Source organism: Dipodomys merriami, unplaced genomic scaffold (genome assembly GCF_024711535.1).
Source record: "Dipodomys merriami isolate MVZ:Mamm:240054 unplaced genomic scaffold, mDipMer1.0.p SCAF_16, whole genome shotgun sequence".
Taxonomy (NCBI): Eukaryota; Metazoa; Chordata; class Mammalia; order Rodentia; family Heteromyidae; genus Dipodomys; species Dipodomys merriami.
In genome coordinates, this window is record NW_027202937.1 from 26189854 (window position 1) to 26210448 (window position 20595).

The 20595-nt window shown below is 38.8% G+C and overlaps 1 protein-coding gene across 1 annotated transcript in view; it reads left to right on the forward strand.

Annotated features, from left to right (window-relative positions):
- The window catches only part of Elovl2 (ELOVL fatty acid elongase 2), a 61002-nt gene that overhangs the window by 19562 nt on the left and 20845 nt on the right, over window positions 1-20595 (forward strand). The window contains exon 2 of the mRNA XM_070024568.1: window positions 17540-17603. Within this exon, the coding sequence (XP_069880669.1) occupies window positions 17540-17603 (64 nt within the window). The remainder of the gene's footprint in view (window positions 1-17539; window positions 17604-20595) is intronic.

Below are 20595 nucleotides of genomic sequence, written 5' to 3' on the forward strand. Positions count from 1 at the left end.
ATTGTCACAGATCATCTGTCAAGTGACAAGGTAATTCTAAATTTAGGCTCTTGACACATTCTACTTTGCTGATTCTAAGGTGTAGTTGAACATCTTGATTTGACGTTCTATGAATCTTTGTCCAAAAAAACCTTTATCTAGCTACTGGCTCACTCCTGTAATCTTAATCCTGTAATCTTAGCTACTCAAGAAGCTAGATCACAATTTGGAGCCAGCCCAAGTAGAAAAGTCAGTAAGGCTGTTATCTTCAGTTAACCACCCAAAAGCTAGAAGTGGAGTTGTGGCTGGATTGGTATAGCACTAGCATTGAGCCAAAAAAGCGCAGGGAGAGAGCCCAAGACCTAAGTTCAAGCCCCAGAATCAGCAAAAAACAAAAACAAAAAACTTTGTTCCTAAGAAAAAATAAAAAATAAATGTCACAAAAGAAGCTAATCATTGTTTTAAAAAAACCTTCAAAACAAAAACTTTAAAACAGGAGACACATAAATGACGTGACTGAAGTCCAGGACAACGATTCTTTTCACTTTATTTATATTTGTGTGTGTGTGTGTGTGTGTGTGTGTGTGTGTGTGTGTGTGTGTGTGTGTGTGTGTGTGTGTGTGTGTGTGTGTGTGTGTGTGTGTGTGTGTGTGTGTGTGTGTGTGTGTGTGTGTGTGTGTATATGTATGTATGTATGTATATATAGTAAAAATCCTGAACAGGGAGGTTACAGTTACATGAGTAGGGTAATGAGTACATACCCTATCGAGCATTGTTACCTCCTCCTTTGTTTTTCTCCTACCATCCCTTCCCTCCCCAATTCCTCCCTCCCTGCCCCACCCCCAAAATTGAAAAGTTCGTTTTCAACATAATGTTTTGTATATCTCATGTTACAATGGATCAACCTGTATCCTTATTTAAGCATTTTGTTATTTCCCTTCCCCTCTCCAAATTATAAAAATGTATATACAAGGTGCAGGGCACTGGAATCAAATTGCAGTGAAAATGGGTTTTACTGTGGGGGAAGAACATATAAAAGAGACCCAGAAACACAACAAATCAAAGAAAGGATGGACAAATGTGATTGCATGAAACTGCAGAGCTTCTGCCTGCAAAGGACATAGCTAGCAAGATCAATAGAAAGTCCACAGATGGGGAGAAGATCTGCACTAGCCATACAATGGACAAGGGTCTCATATCTAAAATATACTTAGAACTCAAAAAATTAAATTCCCTAACAACAAATCCTCAAAGAAACAACTGCCCAATTAATAAGTGGGCTAAAGACTTACAGAGAGACTTCTTTGAAGAGGAAATAAGAATAGCCAATAGACACATGAAGAAATGCTCAACTTCTCTAGCCATAAAAGAAAAGAAAATCAAGACAAAATTGAGATTCCATCTCACCCCAGTTAGAATGGCTATAATCAAGAACTCTAATAACAACAGATGCTAGAGGGAATATGGCCAAAAAGGAACCCTACTGCATTGTTAGTGGGAGTGTAAACTTGTTCAACCACTTTGGAAAGTAGTGTGAAGGTTCCTCAAAAGACTCCACATAGAGCTCCCCTATGACCCAGAAATCTCACTTTTAGGCATTTACCCAAACAATCACAAACAAGGTCATACCAAAGTTACCAGCACAACTGTTTATTGTAGCATGATTTACCATAGCTAAGATATGGAACCAACCCAGGTGTCCCTCAGTAGATGAATGGATCAAGAAAATGTGGTATACACACACAAGGGAATTCTATGCTTCCATCAGAAAAAATGACATTGCCCCATTTGTTAGGAAATGGAAAGACTTGGAAAAATTACATTAAGTGAAGTAAGCCAGGCCCAAAGAAACATAAATCCCATGATTTCCCTTATTTGCAATAACTAGTACATGTCTAGGACAAGCAGAAAAGGTCAAAAGCTATGTACATATGACCATATAAGATGATGTTAAGTGAAATGAACCCCAAGATAGGGACACAAATGTTTTATATCTTTTTTGCTATTGTTTTACATTTGCTATTTTTTTTTTTTTTTTAGAATTTTATTTTCCACTTCCTCTTGAACATTGTTACCCCCTCCATTGTTTTCCCCCTACCATCCCCTCCCTCCCTCCCTTCCCCAAGGTTCTTTTTTTTTTTTTTTTTTTTTTGATCGTGATTAAGTGATTACTTAATTTCCGGAAATTCACAGTATTGTGGAATAATGATGCTCATTTAAAGTCACAAGTTCATTCATTTGCTATTTTTAAGACAAGAACATGTATCTCTTTATTCATATTCTTTGTTTCCTTCTCATGGTAATTAGTGACTTTTCAGTGAAATATTACTCTTTATTAAGGGACTTAAATGTGTGAGCATTTCCTTTAAAAGATTCCATGGAACTAGGAAAACTCATTTTAGTGAAATAGGATTTTATTGATTATATATAATAGAATAAATACCCTCTGCATCTGATATTTTTCAAACTGTTTGTGTGAATTCAGCATAAATACACTTTATTCTTAAAGATTTTATTCTAAATTGAAGTAATCATTGTTGATGTGAGGTCAAATAGCTTTCTTTGTTAATGCGTTTAAGTGACTCCTATGTGGGGAATTCTACAAACCAAGGAATAGTAAACTAGAATGTTCAATTAGGTGAAATAGGGAGAATAATAGCATTGGAAGATTTTCCTTTATGATTGTCAGCAGGTTCTATAAAGTGCCATAGTAAACCTTACACTCCCATTCTTGTGAGACTGGGCATAAAAAAAAATGCTAAAAAGCAGCTGTAGTTTTCCTGCATCCTAGTTTACAAGGTGAAGACCAAAGATTTCTCATAATGTCAGTTTCCAGATGTGCAGTGTCACATTTTGTCCCAAGAGTTCACATGTAAGTCAGCTTGACCAAAAAGATTACCAAGGATGTTGTATCCTGTGCTGCCTAGTTAAGTCTTGGCAGTTCAACCCAGCCTCAGCCCTTCTAGCAGGCTTGCTGCTTGCTACCAACTTGCTGCCAACCTGCTTTCCAAAGTGAAGGTTACTTTTGAGAAATTAGTACTTTTTTGTTTTAAAATCCATGATAACTCCATTCTTAATAATTGGTGATGTTTGGTCAGCAACATCATAGAGCTAATTCTTCTTCTATGAATCTGATACTGCCTACTAACTTTGAGATTGTGGGGAACAGAACAAAGATGGGCAACCAAAGTGACTGCTTATCACTCATTGTCTCTTTAAAAATTTGTAGTTAGGATTCTGAGGTCATTTTATTTAGTAAACCTAATGTTCTCTAATTGTAAAATGAGTCTCCAGAGCCCAGTAAGAGGAGAAATAAATAATTGTGTTTATTTATGGGACATTTCATACCACAAAATGCTTTCTATTGCCTAATTAAAAAGAAATGATTTATGTACAAATAAGATAGTGATATTTCATAAAAGTATTTTGCCGGGATCAAAACAAGAATCAGAGAGAACCCAGAGAGAATATTGTATGACACAATACATAGTTTTAAATTTTTTCTATATTTTGACACAATATTTGGGTTAAGGCATTGTCATACATCGTCTATAGCTCTAATGTATTTGTCTTCTGCCTCTTGTCATTTGTGAAATAGACACTTCTCACCTTTCTTCTCCCCTCCTAGCATTGTGTCTGTCCTCACGCCTACATTTTGGAAGGCCATTAGGACTGATCTTTTTTTTTTTTTTATTGTGAAATACTGTATAGAGGAGTTACAATTACATGGGCAAGATAATGAGTACATTTCTTATCAAGCATTGTAGCCTCCTCCTTTCTTTCCCCTTTCCATCCCTTCCCAGCCTCCCCCCGCCCCCCTCCCAATCCTCCCCCCTCCCCAAAGTTGTAAAGTTCGTTTTCGACATGACAATTTGTACTTCTCATTGTTGCAATGGGTCCACCTGTATCCTTATTTAAACGACTTGTTTTTCCCCTTCCCCTCTACAAATTATACCAACATCAAATACAGTGGAAGCAGGGGTTATACTGTGGGGGAGGGACATACAAAGCAAGAAAGAAATAATCTTATAAATGTGTTAGAAACAAATGCATGAAAGAAAAAAACATTTAAATACATATCGTAGGGTTCATTTTCCTAATAGGACTGATTATTGATGAATGTAATGTGAGCTAAGGAGATGTCCCAGGTATTTAAAATAAAATGAAATTTGAATATTTAAAACTAAGATGCAACACTTGATCATAGAAACCACATAGGACGCCCTTCCCAGTATTTTGCACACAATAAAGGATACATTTTGCTTCTGGGTAATTTCTTTTCCTCCTGATTACTACTAGTACTTGTGCTCATTTGACTTGACATTACTTAGATTAAGATACTAAGAGAAAGGTTTTATTTTCCTTATGTACAGAAAAACCTTTACATAATGAAGGGTGGATTAGCTGTCATTTTAGTGGCAATATACTGCGAAACAGAAAAGAGTTTGATGAGGTTTTCATCCAGATAGACTGAGACCATAGTCATTTCTTATACAGGTTGGCATCATAGCTTAAAAGAAGAGAAATATAAGTCTATTCGTATGACTAGTTGTTTCTTGTCCTGTATGAAATCAGAGACTATTTTGCATCTTTTGACTTTATCATACATATATTGCTTTTAGAATATGTAGTACATACAAAAATCATATAGATGTATGAACATTGCTTGAAAAATTAGAAATAAAAACCCTGGGGGCTAGGAAGGTGGCTCAGTGGTAGAGTGCTTGCCTTACATGCATGAGGTCCTAGGTTCGATTCCTCAGCATCACATAAGTAAAAAAAAGACCAGAAGTGGTGCTGTGGCTCAAGTGGTAGAGTGCCAGCCTTGAGCTGAAGAGCTGAGGGACAGTGTCCAGGCCCAAAGTTCAGGCCCCACGACCAACCAAAAAAGAAAAAAAATCCTGACTCATAGCTGGGTGCTGGTGTTGCACACCGGTAATCCTAAGTACTCAGGAGGCTAAGATGTGAGGATCATGGTTTGAAGCCAACCCTGGGAGGAAAATTCCATGACATTCCTTTTTCCAACTAACCACAAAAAACAGGAAGTAGAGCTGTAGCTTAAGTGGAAGAGTACTAGTCTTGAGCAAAAGAGCCTCTGGTACAGTACCCAGGCTTCAAGTTTAAGCCCCACTAAAATAAAAAGGCCTAGCTCATATTTTTCCCAAGAAAGCATTAAAGCTTTTCTTTGTTTTCATACTCTAGAGCACCACTTGTACATGCAGAATAGCCAATCTGCTTCCCCTCTGGTCAGTATTTGATAACCAGAGCACATACAGACAGAATTGCCTTTCATTGCTTCTGTTAATTGTGAAAGAGCTTTATTCTTTATGCTCCTAAATTCAGGAACTGGCATAGTTAAATTTGTCCTGAGTACAGATCTCTGGCTTTGGACTAAATCTCCAAGGGAGTCCTACATTCAGTCACCACTTTCTGTGGCAGCAGAAATTGTAGTAATAAACATTACAGTGTCTTGAATTTGAAACTTAACAGAAATCCTAGTTTTTTTGCTCCTAAATAATATTGAATCATTGAATAAACTATTTTCTAATTGTGAAATTTAAGCTCTTTTTATTTTTCAGCAGATTTCATTACAGTTAAAATGAATATGAAGGCAAGTTACTTACTATCTTTTAAGAGACCAGAATTTTATGAAATCAATATGAATTTGAGTTTTATTTCCCTACCTGTGGAGTGAAGGTATAACTTTTCAAATGACTAGAAAGAAACTAATAGGTTATATTCATTTTTATGTGCATTTACTAAAATACCAGTTTCCTTAAATTTGGTAAATTCCTATGTAGACAATGAATTAATTTACAAAGTCTTATGGATGTATCTTAAGTGCTTAAAATCTATTTTTGGCTGTCAGTGTATCTCATGGTCGAATGCTTGCTTGCCTAGAAGACATGAGGCCCTTGGTTCAATCCTCAGCATGGCAATACTGTGTCAAGATTTGATAAGATACATCTTAGATAACTGAGCATCATTTTGTGCACCTGAGCTCCATACACATAACTTTTTATGTGTGTGTATGATACTTATATGCGTAATTTACATTTTACTCGATCTGTTTTTTCTTCAGCTTTTCAGTTTCCTGCATTTCTCCCTACCTTACACACACACACACACACACACACACACACACACACACACACACACACACACACACACACACACACACACACACACACACACACACACACACACACACACACACACACAGATTCTGCCTGTTATTTCAGGACATCTGTGAAGACACGCTTGCTCAGACCATTTCCTGAGCAGGCAGCATGCCCACTGAACATGCTGCTGCATCTGTGAAGTGCTCTTGCCTGCTGAGCTCTTCTGCATGGCAATGCTGTTGTTCTGCTGAGTATCCCTGACTACTGGGGCACTGACTGTTTATTCCAGTTGTTGATATGGCAAAAGGTAGTAAAGTCCAATATTCTGTGGAAAAGTTGAGAAGAGAGTCTGTCTCCACTCTTCTGTTCTGTCAGAGAGATTACAAAGCATTCTTACCTTACAAACCCAATGTCTTCTTAAGTATAAGTGTACCCTGATTTTTTCCTAACTACCTTTATTTTTTAAATAAGTTTTTTATTGTGAAAATACTGTACAGAGGGGTTACAATCACATGAGCAAGGTAATGAGTACATTTCCTATCAAGTATTGTTGCCTCCTCCTTTGTTTTTCCCCTACCATCCCTTCCTTCCCATCTCCACAACTGCATTCCCCCCTCTTCCCTCCCTCCCCATCTAAATTGTAAAGTTCATTTTTCGACATAGCATCTTGTATATCTCATTGTTGCAGTGGGTCAACCTGTATCCCTATTTAAACAATTTGTTTTTTTCCCTTCCGCTCCCCAAATTATACCAACATCAAATACAGTGAAAACGGGTTATACTTTGGGGGAGGGACATACAAAGCAACAAAAAAATCATGTGGTACCTTATAAATCTGTTAGAAACAGTAGCAAGAAAGAAAAAAATCACTTGTGTCCTTATCTTGGGGTTCATTTCGCTTAACATCTTATCTGTCCTTTTCTACTTATCTCAGATATATACTAGTTACTGCAAATAAGGGAAACTATGGGACCTATGTTTATTTGCGCATGGGTTACTTCACTTAATACAATTTTTTCCAAGTCTTTCCATTTCCTAACAAATGGGGCAATGTCATTCTTTCCGATGGAGGCATAGAATTCCATTGTGTATGTATACCACATTTTCTTGATACATTCATCTACTGAGGGGCATCTATATCTTAGCTATGGTAAATCATGCTGCAATAAACATAGTTGTGCTGGTAGCTTTAGTATGGTCTTGTTTGTGATTATTCAGGTAAATGCCCAAAAGTGGGATTTCTGGGTCATAGGGGAGCTCTTTGTGGAGTCTTTTGAGGACCCTTCATACTACTTTCCAAAGTGGTTGAACAAACTTACACTCCCGCTAACAATGCAGTAGGGTTCCCTTTTGGTCACATTCCCTCCAACATCTGTTGTTATTAGAGTTCTTGATTATAGCCATTCTAACTGGGTTGAGGTGGTATCTCAATGTTTTGATTTGCTTTTCTTTTATGGCTAGAGAAATTGAGCATTTCTTCATGTGTCTATTGGCCATTCTTATTTCCTCTTCAGAGAAGTCTCTCTGTAAGTCTTTAGCCCACTTATTAATTGGGCAGTTGTTTCTTTGAGGATTTGTTGTTGGGGGATTTAAATTTTTGAATTGTATGGCTAATGCAGATCTTCTCCCAATCCGTGGGCTTTCTATTGAGCTTGAGAGCTATGTCCTTTGCAGGCAGAAGCTCTGCAGTTTCATGCAATCCCATTAGTCCAACCTTTCTTTGATTTGTTGTGTTTATGGTTCTCTATTAAGAAAATTTCGGCCTATGCCAAAGAGACCTAGTGTTTCTCTGATTCTGTCCTGTAATGTTTTCAGGGTGTCTGCTTTGACTCTGAGGTCTTTGATCCATTTGGAGTTGATTCTGGTGCAGGGTGATATATAAGGATCTAGCTTTAGTTTTCTACAAGTGATTAACCAATTTTTCCAGCACCATTTACTGAAGAGGCTGTCTTTCTTCCATTCTATTTTTTTTAGCTCCTTTATTGAAGATTATCCTCTTGATTTTTTTCATCACTACCTTCTCTGCCTGGGACTCCTGGGTGACTGAGCCATGATGAGGCCTAAGTAACCAGCTGTTGGTTTGCTCAATAGTATTGTCATGCTCAATGCTTAGACAGTTTTGCTACCATCTGAATACTTCACCAGTGTGCCTTTGTAGGATAAACTCTTTCTCAAGCTGTTGCTTAAGTTCTTGTGCACAGTGAACTATGTCACGTATTTGCAGAGGAGTCTGAAGCCAACAGATAAGCCTGGATGCCCCTATACAACATGAAAATAGAGCAAATGATTGAAGGCATATGTGTCCTGAACACTCTAGGAAACTTAAAATGCTTTAAAAATAGAATAAAAAATATTTGGGATACTCACTGGTTGCCACTGCCTAACATGCATGAGTCCCTGGGTTTTAGTCCCTAGTACAAAAAAAATGTTTGTTGTTTTTGGTTTAGGGAGTCATGATCTCTATCTCTCACTATCTGTGATTTGAAAAAAAATACTTTGTCAGAACTTTCCCAATGTGTCTGTTCTCATTACATTACTCTTTAACACTCTTTGCTTGTAAATATAAATTCATACATTCTAGATCCTGATAACCCACAAAGCCTGTCAAAGAAGTGTGTTTCCAAATAGAAAAAGAGATCAGAAGTAGACAGTGACTCATTTGAGAGGTGAGTGGCTAGAGAAAATGGAAACACAATTTGAGGTATGTATACAAAAAAATACATTCAAGAGGGAAGGAGGAGAAGACACAGAAGACACACACACAGGGTTGGGAGACAGGCAGACACAGAATTGCCCGGCACAAAGATATAAAAGAAGAGACAGAAAAATGGGTAGAGGTCACAGAATCCTAAACCAAATATTTATTTTCTGAAATTCTTCAGATTTTTAGCAAAGAATAGCAAAAACAATACTTAGCAAGAAGAACCGTGTGGGAATATCAATTCCATGCTTCAAACTCTATTACAAAGTCATAGTAATAAAAACAGCTTGGTACTAGAACAAGAACAGGCCTGAGGACCGACCAATGGAATAGAATAAGAAGACCCAGCAATTAACCCACAGACCTGTAGCCATCTAATGTTTGATAAGGGAGCCAAAAGCACAGGAATGGAAGAAAGCCTCTTCAACAAATGGTGCTGCCAGAATTAGCTATACATGTGCAGAAAACTAAAGTTAGATCTTTATATAGCACCCTGTACCAGAATCGAGTCCAAATGGATTAGAGACTTCAATGTAAGTCCAGATACCCTGAAAATAATACAGGAAGGGATAGAGGAAGCATGAGGGTTCCTTGGCCCAGTTCAAAACTTCCTAAGAAAAGATCCAGAATCACAAGTCAAAGAAAGGCCGCATAAATATGATTGCACCAAACTCAAGTTTCTGCATGGCAAAGGACATACCTAGCAAGATAAACAGAAAGCCCACAGAATGGGAGAAGATCTTTACTAGCTACATATCAGACAAGGGTCTCATATATAAAATATATTTAGAGCTCAAAAAATTAAACCTCCCCCAAACCTCAAAGAAACAACAACCCAATTAATAAGTGGGTTAAAGACTTAAAGGGACCTCTGAAGAAGAAATGATAAGGGCCAATAGATGCATGAAGAAATGTTCAATATATCTGGCCATAAAATAAATGCAAATCAATACAACATTGAGATTCTACCTCACCCCAGTTAGAATGGCCGTTATCCAGAAAATTAACATTATCAGATGCTGACAGGGATGTGGCCAAAAGGGAATGCTACTACACTGTTGATGGGAATGTAAACTTGTTCAGCCACACTGGAAAGCAATATGGAGGTTCCTCAGAAGACTAAACAAATTTCCCTGTGACCCAGTAATCTTACTCCTGGGCATTTACCCAAATGACCAAAAATTAGATCACACTAAAGCCACCAGCATAACTATGTTCATTGCAGCATTGTTTACCATAGCTAAGATATGGAGTCGACCCAGATACCCCCCAGTGGATGAGTGGGTCAAGAAAATGTGGTATATATACACAATGGAATTCTATGCTTCTATCGAAAAGAATAAGATTGCCCCATTCAGAAACAGTTGGAAAAATTATACTAAGCGAATTAAGCCACCCAAAGAAACATAAGCTTCATAGTTGCCCTCATTTGTACTAATTAGAATGTGCCTATAAATCTGTAAGTAAACCTAATATAAAATAAAAGCCAAATAATTACTCTTGGACATGATTAATTAAAACAGCATGCTAAACATTCACACAGTGATACCAAAAGAGGATATCCTTAGGAGAGGATCACAAGGGCTCAATAAATATGTGCACATGATCATATAAAATGATGCTTATTGAAAAAAAATCCAAGAAATGGAAACAGTGGTTTTTTTTTTTTATTGCACTGTTTGCAGTTTTTTTCCTTTTCTCTGGTTTACTCCTCTTTGTCTTGTATATAAGTCTGTCTGATTTGAGGAGGGGAAGGGGAAACACAGAAATGGTGGGACAAAGGGTGAATCAATTCAGCAATGATATTCATTAGACACTATGTTGGAAATGAACTATACAACTTGGGGAGAGAGGAAATGGGAGGCAAAAAATGGATAGAATGAAGGAGAGGGTGACACTGTTCAAAAGGAAATATACTCATTACCTGACTTATGTAACTCTAACCCCTTTGTACATCACTTTTATAATAAAATTTAAAAATTTTTTCAGATTCTTTTATTTTGTCTAAAGAATGTTCCTGAGCTGGGCATGATAACATACACCTAAAATCCCTGCACTTGAGGCAAAAGGATCATGAGTTTTAGGTCAACCTGGCTATACAATGAAACCCCATCTCAAAAAGAAAAGAAAAAAAAACACAAAAAAATGCTAGTTCTTGGGGCTGGGAAGGTGGCACAGTGGTAGAGTGCTTGCTGTGCACAAATAAGGCCCTGGGTTTGATTCCTCAGCACCACATAAGCAGAAAAGGTCAGAAGTGGCGCTGTAGCTCCGTGGTAGAGTGCTAGCCTGCAGCTGAAGAGCTAAGGGACAACGCCTAGGCCCAGAGTTCAGGTCCTAGGACCTATCAAAAAAGAAAAAAAAATGCTAGTTCTCATAATGTCCAGATGTATGCAAAGTAATCAAGATTAAGATGTAAGGTATACACTTTTGTATTCCCTTAGCAGTCCACTGAACAAATGTACTGTCTTCTGTGAGCTGTGTTATTTGAATTGCATCAAAATATTGATAATATCAATAATCCTTATAATGATGCAAATAAGAGTTTGTTAGTACACTAGGCTTGCTTTGGGGCTTTGATTTTTGTATGATTTTAACCCACTAGGAAAAAAAATGTTAACACACACAGGACTAGAAAGGATGCAAATAAAGCCAGTTGTGCTGGTTTTATCTTAACATGAAATATGACAGCACAAAAAAAATGGGGATTTTTGCTGCCCGCTCATGAAGCTTTGCAATCTGAAGGTATAAAATGACAGCCGGCAGCCTCAATTTCTGTATCTTTAAGTTGTGGAAAATATCCAGTTTTCTAAGCTAGTGTAAAAACCATAGGTATAGTGTATATCAAATGCCTGGCACATACTGTGTGGTAGCCAGTATTGCCAGATGGCTGGCTCATTTCTTTTTTTAATGCCAATCCTAGGGCTTGAACTTGGACTGGACACTGTCCTTGAGCTTATTTGTTCAAGGCTAGTGCTCTACTACTTGAGCCACAGTGCCACTTCCAGCTTTTTGGTAGTTTATTGGAGATAAGAATCTTACAGATATTGTTCCCCAAGCTGGCTCTGAACTGGGCACTCAGATCTCATCCTCCTCGATAGCTAGGATTACAAGCTTTAGCCACCAGCACCTGACCTGGATTAGCTTGTTTCTCAAGATGTGGTAACCAACTATAACTATATAAATGTTCCTCATATTCTTCAGTACTTAGATGGCTTCAGTCAGGAAATCATTCTATAAGTCACAACTATTTATAGTTTCCAGACCTCTTATTCTAACTCAGTTCATTGTTCTCCCAGCTGTGGGAAGGTAGGCTGTTGGGTGGGTAGCCCCCCCCCCCTGCAAGGCAATTTAGGAGTTTCAGCATAATATCTGAATAGATACATGTTGTGTCAAGTCAGTTGCATAGTAGAATAATTTTTTGCACGTGTATGTCCACTTTTATCTGTCCTGTAAACCTTCTAGTTTTATTCATAAATATACACATTTGGGGTTTTCTTTTCCAGAAAGAAGAGAGACTGGCTAGGACTTGCCCCTTGCCCTAGAGAGTCTGCCAAAGAAGTTTCATGTTTGACAGCCATCCTAAATGCTGGGCATGACTCAGAGGTCTCATTGTGCTTGCTCTAGTCTGTCTGTTTTGGCCCTGAAGGGAAACAAACCTCTTCCTCTCTGTTCCATATAATTCAGGCTTGACCCTGTCATTCCTGGGAAGTTGTTAACAGTTGTGACAGGCCATTCTCAAATATGATATATTCCTGTGCTGGTCAGGTCCCATTTCCTACCTGCTGTCGTTGGATACTTGTAATTTAGTTTACCATGGAATATGCAAAAAGTATGCAAAAAGTGTAGTATTTTGTGATCTTAGTGTTTTTGTTAATTTTAAAGAGCAGAATTTTGTTTAGCATGTTTTATAAAACTATCAAAAAATTGAAGAGGGGCTGGGAAGGTGGCTCAGTGGTAGAGCGCTTGCCTTGCATGCCTGAGGCCTGGGTTCGATTCCTCAGCACCACATAAGCAAAAAGAAGAAAAAAGCCGGAAAGTGGCGCTGTGGCTCAAATGGTAGAGCGCTAGCCTTGGGCTGAAGAGCTGAGGGACAGTGCCCAGGCCCAGAGTTCAGGCCCCACGACCAGAACCAAAAAAAAAAAAAAAGTCTTTCCAGACGCCCTCTCTCTGTTCCTCTCTGCTCTCTCTCTGCTCTTTTCTAGCTCTCTCTGTTCCTCTCTGCTCTTTTCTAGCTCTCTCTGCTCTCTCTCTGCTCTCTCTGCTCTTTTCTAGCTCTTTCCTCTCCTTCCCAGCTCTCTCTCATTCCCAGGCCTTTCCTAGCCACGTGGAGTGCCAACCTTGCTCGGTCCCAGCAGATCTACTGAATAAACCTACCCCTTACCTGAATACCACAAACCTTTTTTGTTCAGTCATGGGGCTTGAACTCTGGACCTGGGCACTGTCCCTCAGCTCTTCAGCTCAGGACAAGTGCTCTACCACTTGAGCCACAGCACCACTTCAGTTTTCTGGTGGTTAATTGGAGATGAGTCTCACAGACTTTCCTGCCTGGACTGGTTTTGAACCACAATCCTCAGATCTCAACAGGTAGAGTTTTTGGTAGGCTCTCTTCTGTTCTGCTTCCTGCCTCAAGCTTCTGCAGGATGGTCATGGTAGCAATGACTATGGAGGTGCTTGAAGTATGGCAGTTCTGTCAATGGCCACAAGCTTACACCTTCAAAAACAGACTATGAACTCTGCACCCTTCCCCCCATTTGAGATGCCAGGTTTATGTTGATCTCCAGCTGGAGCAGTTAGGAATGGGTATGAGCTCCAACCAGCACTGTGGTGGCACAAAAGCACCTGCTTTCCCTAGCTTCCTGTTTCCCAAGCACCCACAGAAGTTGGAGGATGTGACAGTAGTGCAGTGGAAGTTCCATATTCCATAGCCAAGAAGATCTGGTACTCTATCCAATAGATTTGTCTTGAATAGGTCACCATTCTTCCAGTGACATTTCTATTGGTAGTAAAAGGAACAGGTGCAGGACATTATTGGTTGCAGCACAGCATGCTCAGGTGGTGGAAAGAGTGGTGGCAGAGGTGGTAATGGTGCAGCAGTAACAGCAAATGTGATGAGGTGGAAAAACATCAGCTTGCTTTAGGATGCTCTTAGTTATAGCTCTTTAATTGGAGCCATTTCCAGTGCTCTTAATTTTTCTCTAAATTCTACTTTCCATATGGAATCATTTCTCTTCGGCAAGAAGACATAGTCAGCATACTGTATTGCAGTTCTGTTGCTTCAAACTCATATGCCTATGTGCAAATATCCCCATTTAACCCTTATTCTTAAGGATAGTTTGGTCTCTTTTACAGTCCCCAAGCAACCACTGTCCAGCTATTTCTGTAAATTATATTTTCTAAAATCCTGTATAAATAGAAATATACAGTACGTATTATTTCCCCAAGAGTCATTCTTTTTTGTTTTGTTTTTTGTTCCGGTTGTGGGGCCTGAACTCTGGGCCTGGGCGCTGTCCCTCAGCTCTTCAGCTCAAGGCTAGCGCTCTACCACTTGAGCCACAGCGCCACTTCCGGCTTTTTTCTTATGTGGTGCTGAGGAATCGAACCCAGGGCCTTGAGCATGCAAGGCAAGCGCTCTACCACTGAGCCACCTTCCCAGCCCTACAAATTTCTCTTATGTTTATGTGATTATTAAATTTTTCTTTCTAGACTGAAAACTAGGTGAAGAAAAGAACCATTTCCCACTTGACTTCACTTTTAGCATCTAACCTCATATTGGTATTTGTAAAGCTCACACAACTAGTTAATCTGCAAGTTAATGAAAAAAGAGGATGCCCTTTTTATCTTTCATTCCTGCTCTCTTTATATCTTCCCTCTTGTTTCTATTCTTTCAAAAAAAAAAGTTTTCTGCAAGTTTATAGTAACCCTATGCTCATTGTGAACTTTTAGTTTTCTTGGTTCTACAAATGTTGGGAAATGGATTTTTGGACCTGAGCAAAGAAGAAAAGTTTAAACATCTGTTCATGGATGTGGCAATGGATGATTTCATTGGCTTCTGTTGGGTGTGTGAGGACATCCGCAAGGTTATTGATCATTCTCTCCCATTGAAGAATGGGAGGCCACTAGACAGAACTACATATTGTGACAACCAGACAGATCCTGTTGGGTCACACTGAGATGTTAGGTAACTGACCTTTGTCAAGTCTGGAGGTCTCCAAGATGCTTAAATGGAAGTCAAAGATATATGCACTGTTTAAAACTTCCAGGCTTATGTTATTCTTTTGTTTCTTTTGTATGTTCTTCCCCTATGGTATAACCCCTGTTTTCACTGTATTGACCCTGATGCCCTGCATCTTGTATATACATTTTTCTAAAATTTGGGGAGGGGAAAGGAAATAACAAAATGCTGAAACAAGGATACAGGTTGACCCATTGTAACAATGAGATGTACAAGACACTATGTTGAAAATGAACTTTACAACTTGGAGTGGGGGAGAGGGAGGAGTTAAGGAGGTGGGGAGGGAAGAGGGGATAGGAGACAAACAAAGGAGAGGGTAACAATGCTCCATAGGGAATGTACTCATTACCTTACTCATGTAACTGTAACCCCTCTGTACAGTATCTTTATAATAAAGTATATACTAAAAAAACTTCAAGGTTTGATATAACTAAATTTCTTTCTTCCTTTCTTTCTTTTGGAGTCAGTCCTGGGGTTTCAACTCAGGGCTTGAGAGCTTTTCTATTCAAGGCTAGTGCACTGCACCACTTGAGCTACAGCTCCACTTCAGGCTTTTTGGTGGTTAATTGGAGAATCTCATACTCTTTCTTGCTCAGGCTGGCTGTGAACTGAGATACTCAAATCTCAGTCTCTTGTGTAACTGGATTATAGACATGAGCCATCAGCGCCTGGATACGAAATATTTTCTATTTTATAGATACATTATACTACACAGAAAATATTGTTCACTGGCTAGCAGTAGTAGGTATCAGTAAATGTTGGTCAGTAACTCCTATGGTTCCCAAAGATTTTGAGAAAGGCAGGGGAAAGGAGAATGAATGTGTGTGCTGATGCTAGGGCTTGATGTCAGGGCCTGGGTGCTGACCAGCTTTTTTGCTCAAGGCTGGTTGGTACTCTACCACTTGAGCCACAGCTCCACATCCAGACTTTCAGTGATTAATTGGTGATTAGAGTCTGTCTTTGAACTGTAATCCTCAGATCCTCAAGCTTCCTGAATAGATAGATAGGATTACAAGTGTGAGCCACCAAAACCCCATCCAAAAGCCTTTTTTTCCTTGAAATTCAGGATAGAAGTCTAATTTGGGTGTCAGTGGCTCAAATCTGTAATCCTAACTTCTTAAGAGGCAAAGATCTGTAAGGTAGAGTTTCAAAGCCAGCCTTGTAAGAAAAGCTCACTACACTATCCCCACAACCAGCAAAAAGCAGTGTTGGAAAAGTTCAGTGATAAGCACAAGTCAGGCAATTGTGAGTCTGAATTCAAACCCTGGTACTACTTCCCTAAAAACAAATAAGGAATAGATTCCAGTAGCTTGTGCCATTCACAGAAATGTGGATCCTCTTTTCAGAAGCCAGTAAACTAATTCTCCTCCTTGGTACTTGCACTTGCCTTTGAAAGTGAGTTAATTTCAGCATCCCAACTGTTCAATCTAGGGTTCATTCTGTGTGAATTCCAAGGCCATCACACTAACTCACAGGTGGCCAGGTCCTCAAACTGGGTCAAAACACTGTGTAGTGCTGTTTTGCCTCTCCTTGAAGAGGGGCTGTAGATATTTGAAGTAGGGTAGGGACAACTGAGCAGCTATTTTGAGCAGTATAATAGCAGACAAGCACAAATGGGAGCTACATCAAGTTAGCAGCCAGTTTACTTATCTTAACATTCTTAGCAGCAATGCCAGCCAGGTATGTGATCCTTGCTATTCAGGAGGCTGAGATCTGAGGATGGCAGTTGGAAGCCAGCTGGAGCAGGAAAGTCCATGAGACTCTGATCTCTAACCAATGAAAAAGCTGGAAGGAGTGCTGTAGATCAAGTGATAGAGCACTACTAGCCTTGAGCAAAAGGAGCTTAAGGATAGAGCCCAGGCCTAGTACCAGTTAAAAAAAAAATCTTTGAAGCAAGTGGCAATCTGGTCCATCCTGATGACATTCTTTATATTAATTTTAAATAGACATTACTGTACAAAACAGCTTGAAACAAAGCATAAAGGCAATAGAAAAATGGGGCTATAATATTCAGTTTTCATATTTAAACTCCTTTTAATGCTTTAGCTTTGGCTTCATGGTATACACTGCAGCAGAATTTAGCTTTAAAATTCACATTTATATACTGTAGTCAGATTTTCCCTGTTGCTTACACATAGTCCCTGATAATTGCAACATTGGAAGTTGCTTATGGAGCAACTTTGCCTCTAAACATTTTAGAGGTAAATGGAATTGAGGTCAGTAACCCTGAATGTCCAAGTGCATCAGGACTACTTTCTAGGACTTGTCTTGCCTAAGGAAATTAAAAGAGGAATTGTTTCCTTCTGAATGTTTGCAGGCTGTGAAAGGTGAGGTTGTATTTCCCCGGCCACTAGGAATTGTGGTCATAAATAGGTTTTCTTTCCTCAAGTCTATAATCCAGACTCTGTGAGTTCAGATAGGTTGTAACTACATTTTCGTGGTAGTGGCCTGTTCTAAATTTAAAAAAAATACTCAGGTAATTTTTTTCTTTTTTTCTTTTTTTAGGAGCATCTAAAGGCCTTTGATGATGAAGTCAATGATTTTTTGGACTATATGTTTGGACCTCGAGGTGAGTTAGCTACTTGAGAACTTAGTGTGAAAAGCACAGAAAGAATGAAGAAAAATATTGTTTTCTCTGGTGTCTTAAAAAATGGAATTTAGCAACTTAAGCAGGCTCACTTTTGTTACTCTTTTCCCCAGAATGTCCGGAAGGCCCCATTTTTCCTGCTGTTCAAGCTTTCCTGGGATTAAAGGAGTTTTAGGAATTTTCCTCCACTGTCTGGCTCCAAAACAAGATTGTGGCTTTCTTCTTAAACTGCTGTTTTACTCTCTCCTCTTCTCATCAGTCACTGTATACTGTTTTTAACCAGTCATCTGTGGAATTCCTGTCCCTGTATGCCTCCAGAAGTTCCTTGTATCAGCGTGTGAGCCATTCCTGCTTTGGACATGACTAGAAGTCCCTCAGTGGTCCCTCCATTACCAGTCACTCTGCAGTGACCTTTCTGAGCCCTCTTTCAGTTATTTAAGTTTCAGCTGAAATTATATTCTAAACACCTAAATTATACTATGTTGTATCCCAATTTCCAATTCTTCAGTGGCATTTACTTAGGGACAAAGCTACATTTCTTCTCATGGACTACATGCCTTGAATCACCTAGTCCCAGCTACCTTTCTAACGCTACTGTCAGTGCCTTATCTCTTAATTCTCATACAGATATTTGAGACATCTTCTAAGTCCTCAAATGTGTAAATGCTTCTTGTTGTTCCTAGAACCTGGGGTTTTTACTATTTCCTACCCTATTCTCCAGTCTGATTACTTCCTTCTTAGATGGCCTACCCAAGGAGTAGCAGGCTTCTCCGTATTTCACCCTTTTCTTTGCTTTATGAGCTTTATTGTTATTTGTAGCAGTTTCTTCCCTGAGGAGTGGAACCGTGGCTGCTTTACCCACCATTAATCTCTAGGGCTTATCACAGTTGCCAGAACATATTATTCAGCATTGTGTGAACGAATTCTGGACAAAATATTTTGTTTCACTTGAGCCTTGCTGGTTCACAAACCTGTGGAAAACCCAGTTTTCTTTGAGGTTATTTCTTCTGCACTGTCAGGGATAAGGCATGGGAAATGAGGATTTCCTGTTAATGTATTTATAAGTTACCACATGATTTTTTTTTGTTGCTTCGTATGTCCCTCCCCCGTGGTATAATCCCTGTTTTCACTGTATTTGATGTTAGTATAATTTGGGGAGTGGAAGGGAAAAAAACAAATTGTTTAAATAGGGATACAGTTTGACCCATTGCAATAATGAGATGTACAAAATGCTATGTATGTTGAAAAACGAACTTTACAATTTAGGCATGGGGGTGTAGTGTAGTTGTAAGATGGGAGGGAAAGGATGGTAGGGGAAAAATAAAGGAAGAGGCAACAATGCTTGATAAGAAATGTATTCATTACCTTGCTCATGTAACTGTAACCCCTCTGTACAGTATTTTCACAATAAAAAACATTTTTTAAAAAATGTTTAACTATGTAGGTTATTTGGACCACTAGTTTTCATAGGAACTCAAATTACCCCAAGTAAATGGTGACTTATTTAATCTTAATGGAATGATACTCTGTGTACAGCCTAAAAATACTATTTTTGAACAAGGTAAAGGTGTTTTTTTTTAAAAAAATTCTTCTATATGGTAGGAAGACATATCTGAGCTCCTTTTATTGTTCTCTGGTATTCCAGGCCTTGCAGTACTAGCAGGCAGTGTAGAGGGCACAGCCTTTGCTTAGCATGTACAGTACTAGGCGAACTGACTTTTTTGGTAACCATGGCTTTCTTAACACTTCCACCAGAGAGTTAAACATCAGTCTGATCTAAGTTTACACTGACCTTTGCTACCTACTAGTAAGAGACCAGTGTGAATTGCACTATACAGATAAGGGCTCACTGAGAAAACAACTGAAAGCTCTATGAAATTGTCCTTTAAAAAGGAAATTTTAGTATTGTAAGATTAGAGATTGGAAGTTGACAGTTTACTACCAATTCCATGCAACAGGGTACCTACAATCTAAGCCAACAAGAATCCTTCCTCTCTCCTAATGGAGATACATGCTCACACAGAGTGGCACACACTTAGTAAACTTCTACGTGTCCCTGTCTGACTCTTTGCACACCATACTGGCAGCATCAAGAGATACGCCTTACACAGATGCAGAGAGAAAGCTGTTAAAGTTCATAGGCACATGACAAAAGAAAATGCATTTTTTTAGGTGCTGCATTTGTTTTGCAATATGTGCTTGACTCATTGTGCCAGTTGATTTTTTTTTTTTTATGCCAGGGGTGTGAATTCGGGTGCAGGGCCTAAGCATATCATTTAGCTTTTTCACTCTAGGTGAATGCTCTATCATTTGAAATACAGCTCCACTTTTAGGGCTTTTGGGTGGTTAATTAGAGATAAGAGTCTCACATTTTTTTCCTGGGCTACCTTTGGAAAACCTTAATCATCAGATCTCAGCCTCCTGTAGCTAGGATTACATGCAGGAGTCACAAGTGCCCAGCTTGATGTATTTATTTTATTTTTTGTACATTTTTTATTGTAAAAATACTGTATAGAAGGGTTACAGTTACATTAGTAAGGTAATTAGTACATTTCCTATCGAGCATTGTTGCCTCCTCCTTTGTTTTTCCCCTACCATCCCTTCCCTCCCACTTCCACAACCAACCAACTCCCCCCAAAGTTGTAAAGTTCATTTTCAACATAGTGTCTTGTACATCTCATTGTTACAGTGGTTCAACCTGTATCCTTATTTAAGCATTTTGTTTTTTCCCTTCCCCTCCCCGAATTAGAGAAGTGTATATACAAGATGCAGGGCACCAGGATCAAATATAGTGAAAACAGGGGTTATATCGTGGGAGAGGAACATACAAAGAAATAAAAAAAAATCACATGGTACATTATAAATACATTAGAAACAATAGCAAGAAAGAAAATATTTGTGTCCCTATCTTGGGGTTATTTCACTTAATATCATCTTATATGGTCATATGTACATATCTTTTGACCTTTTCTAC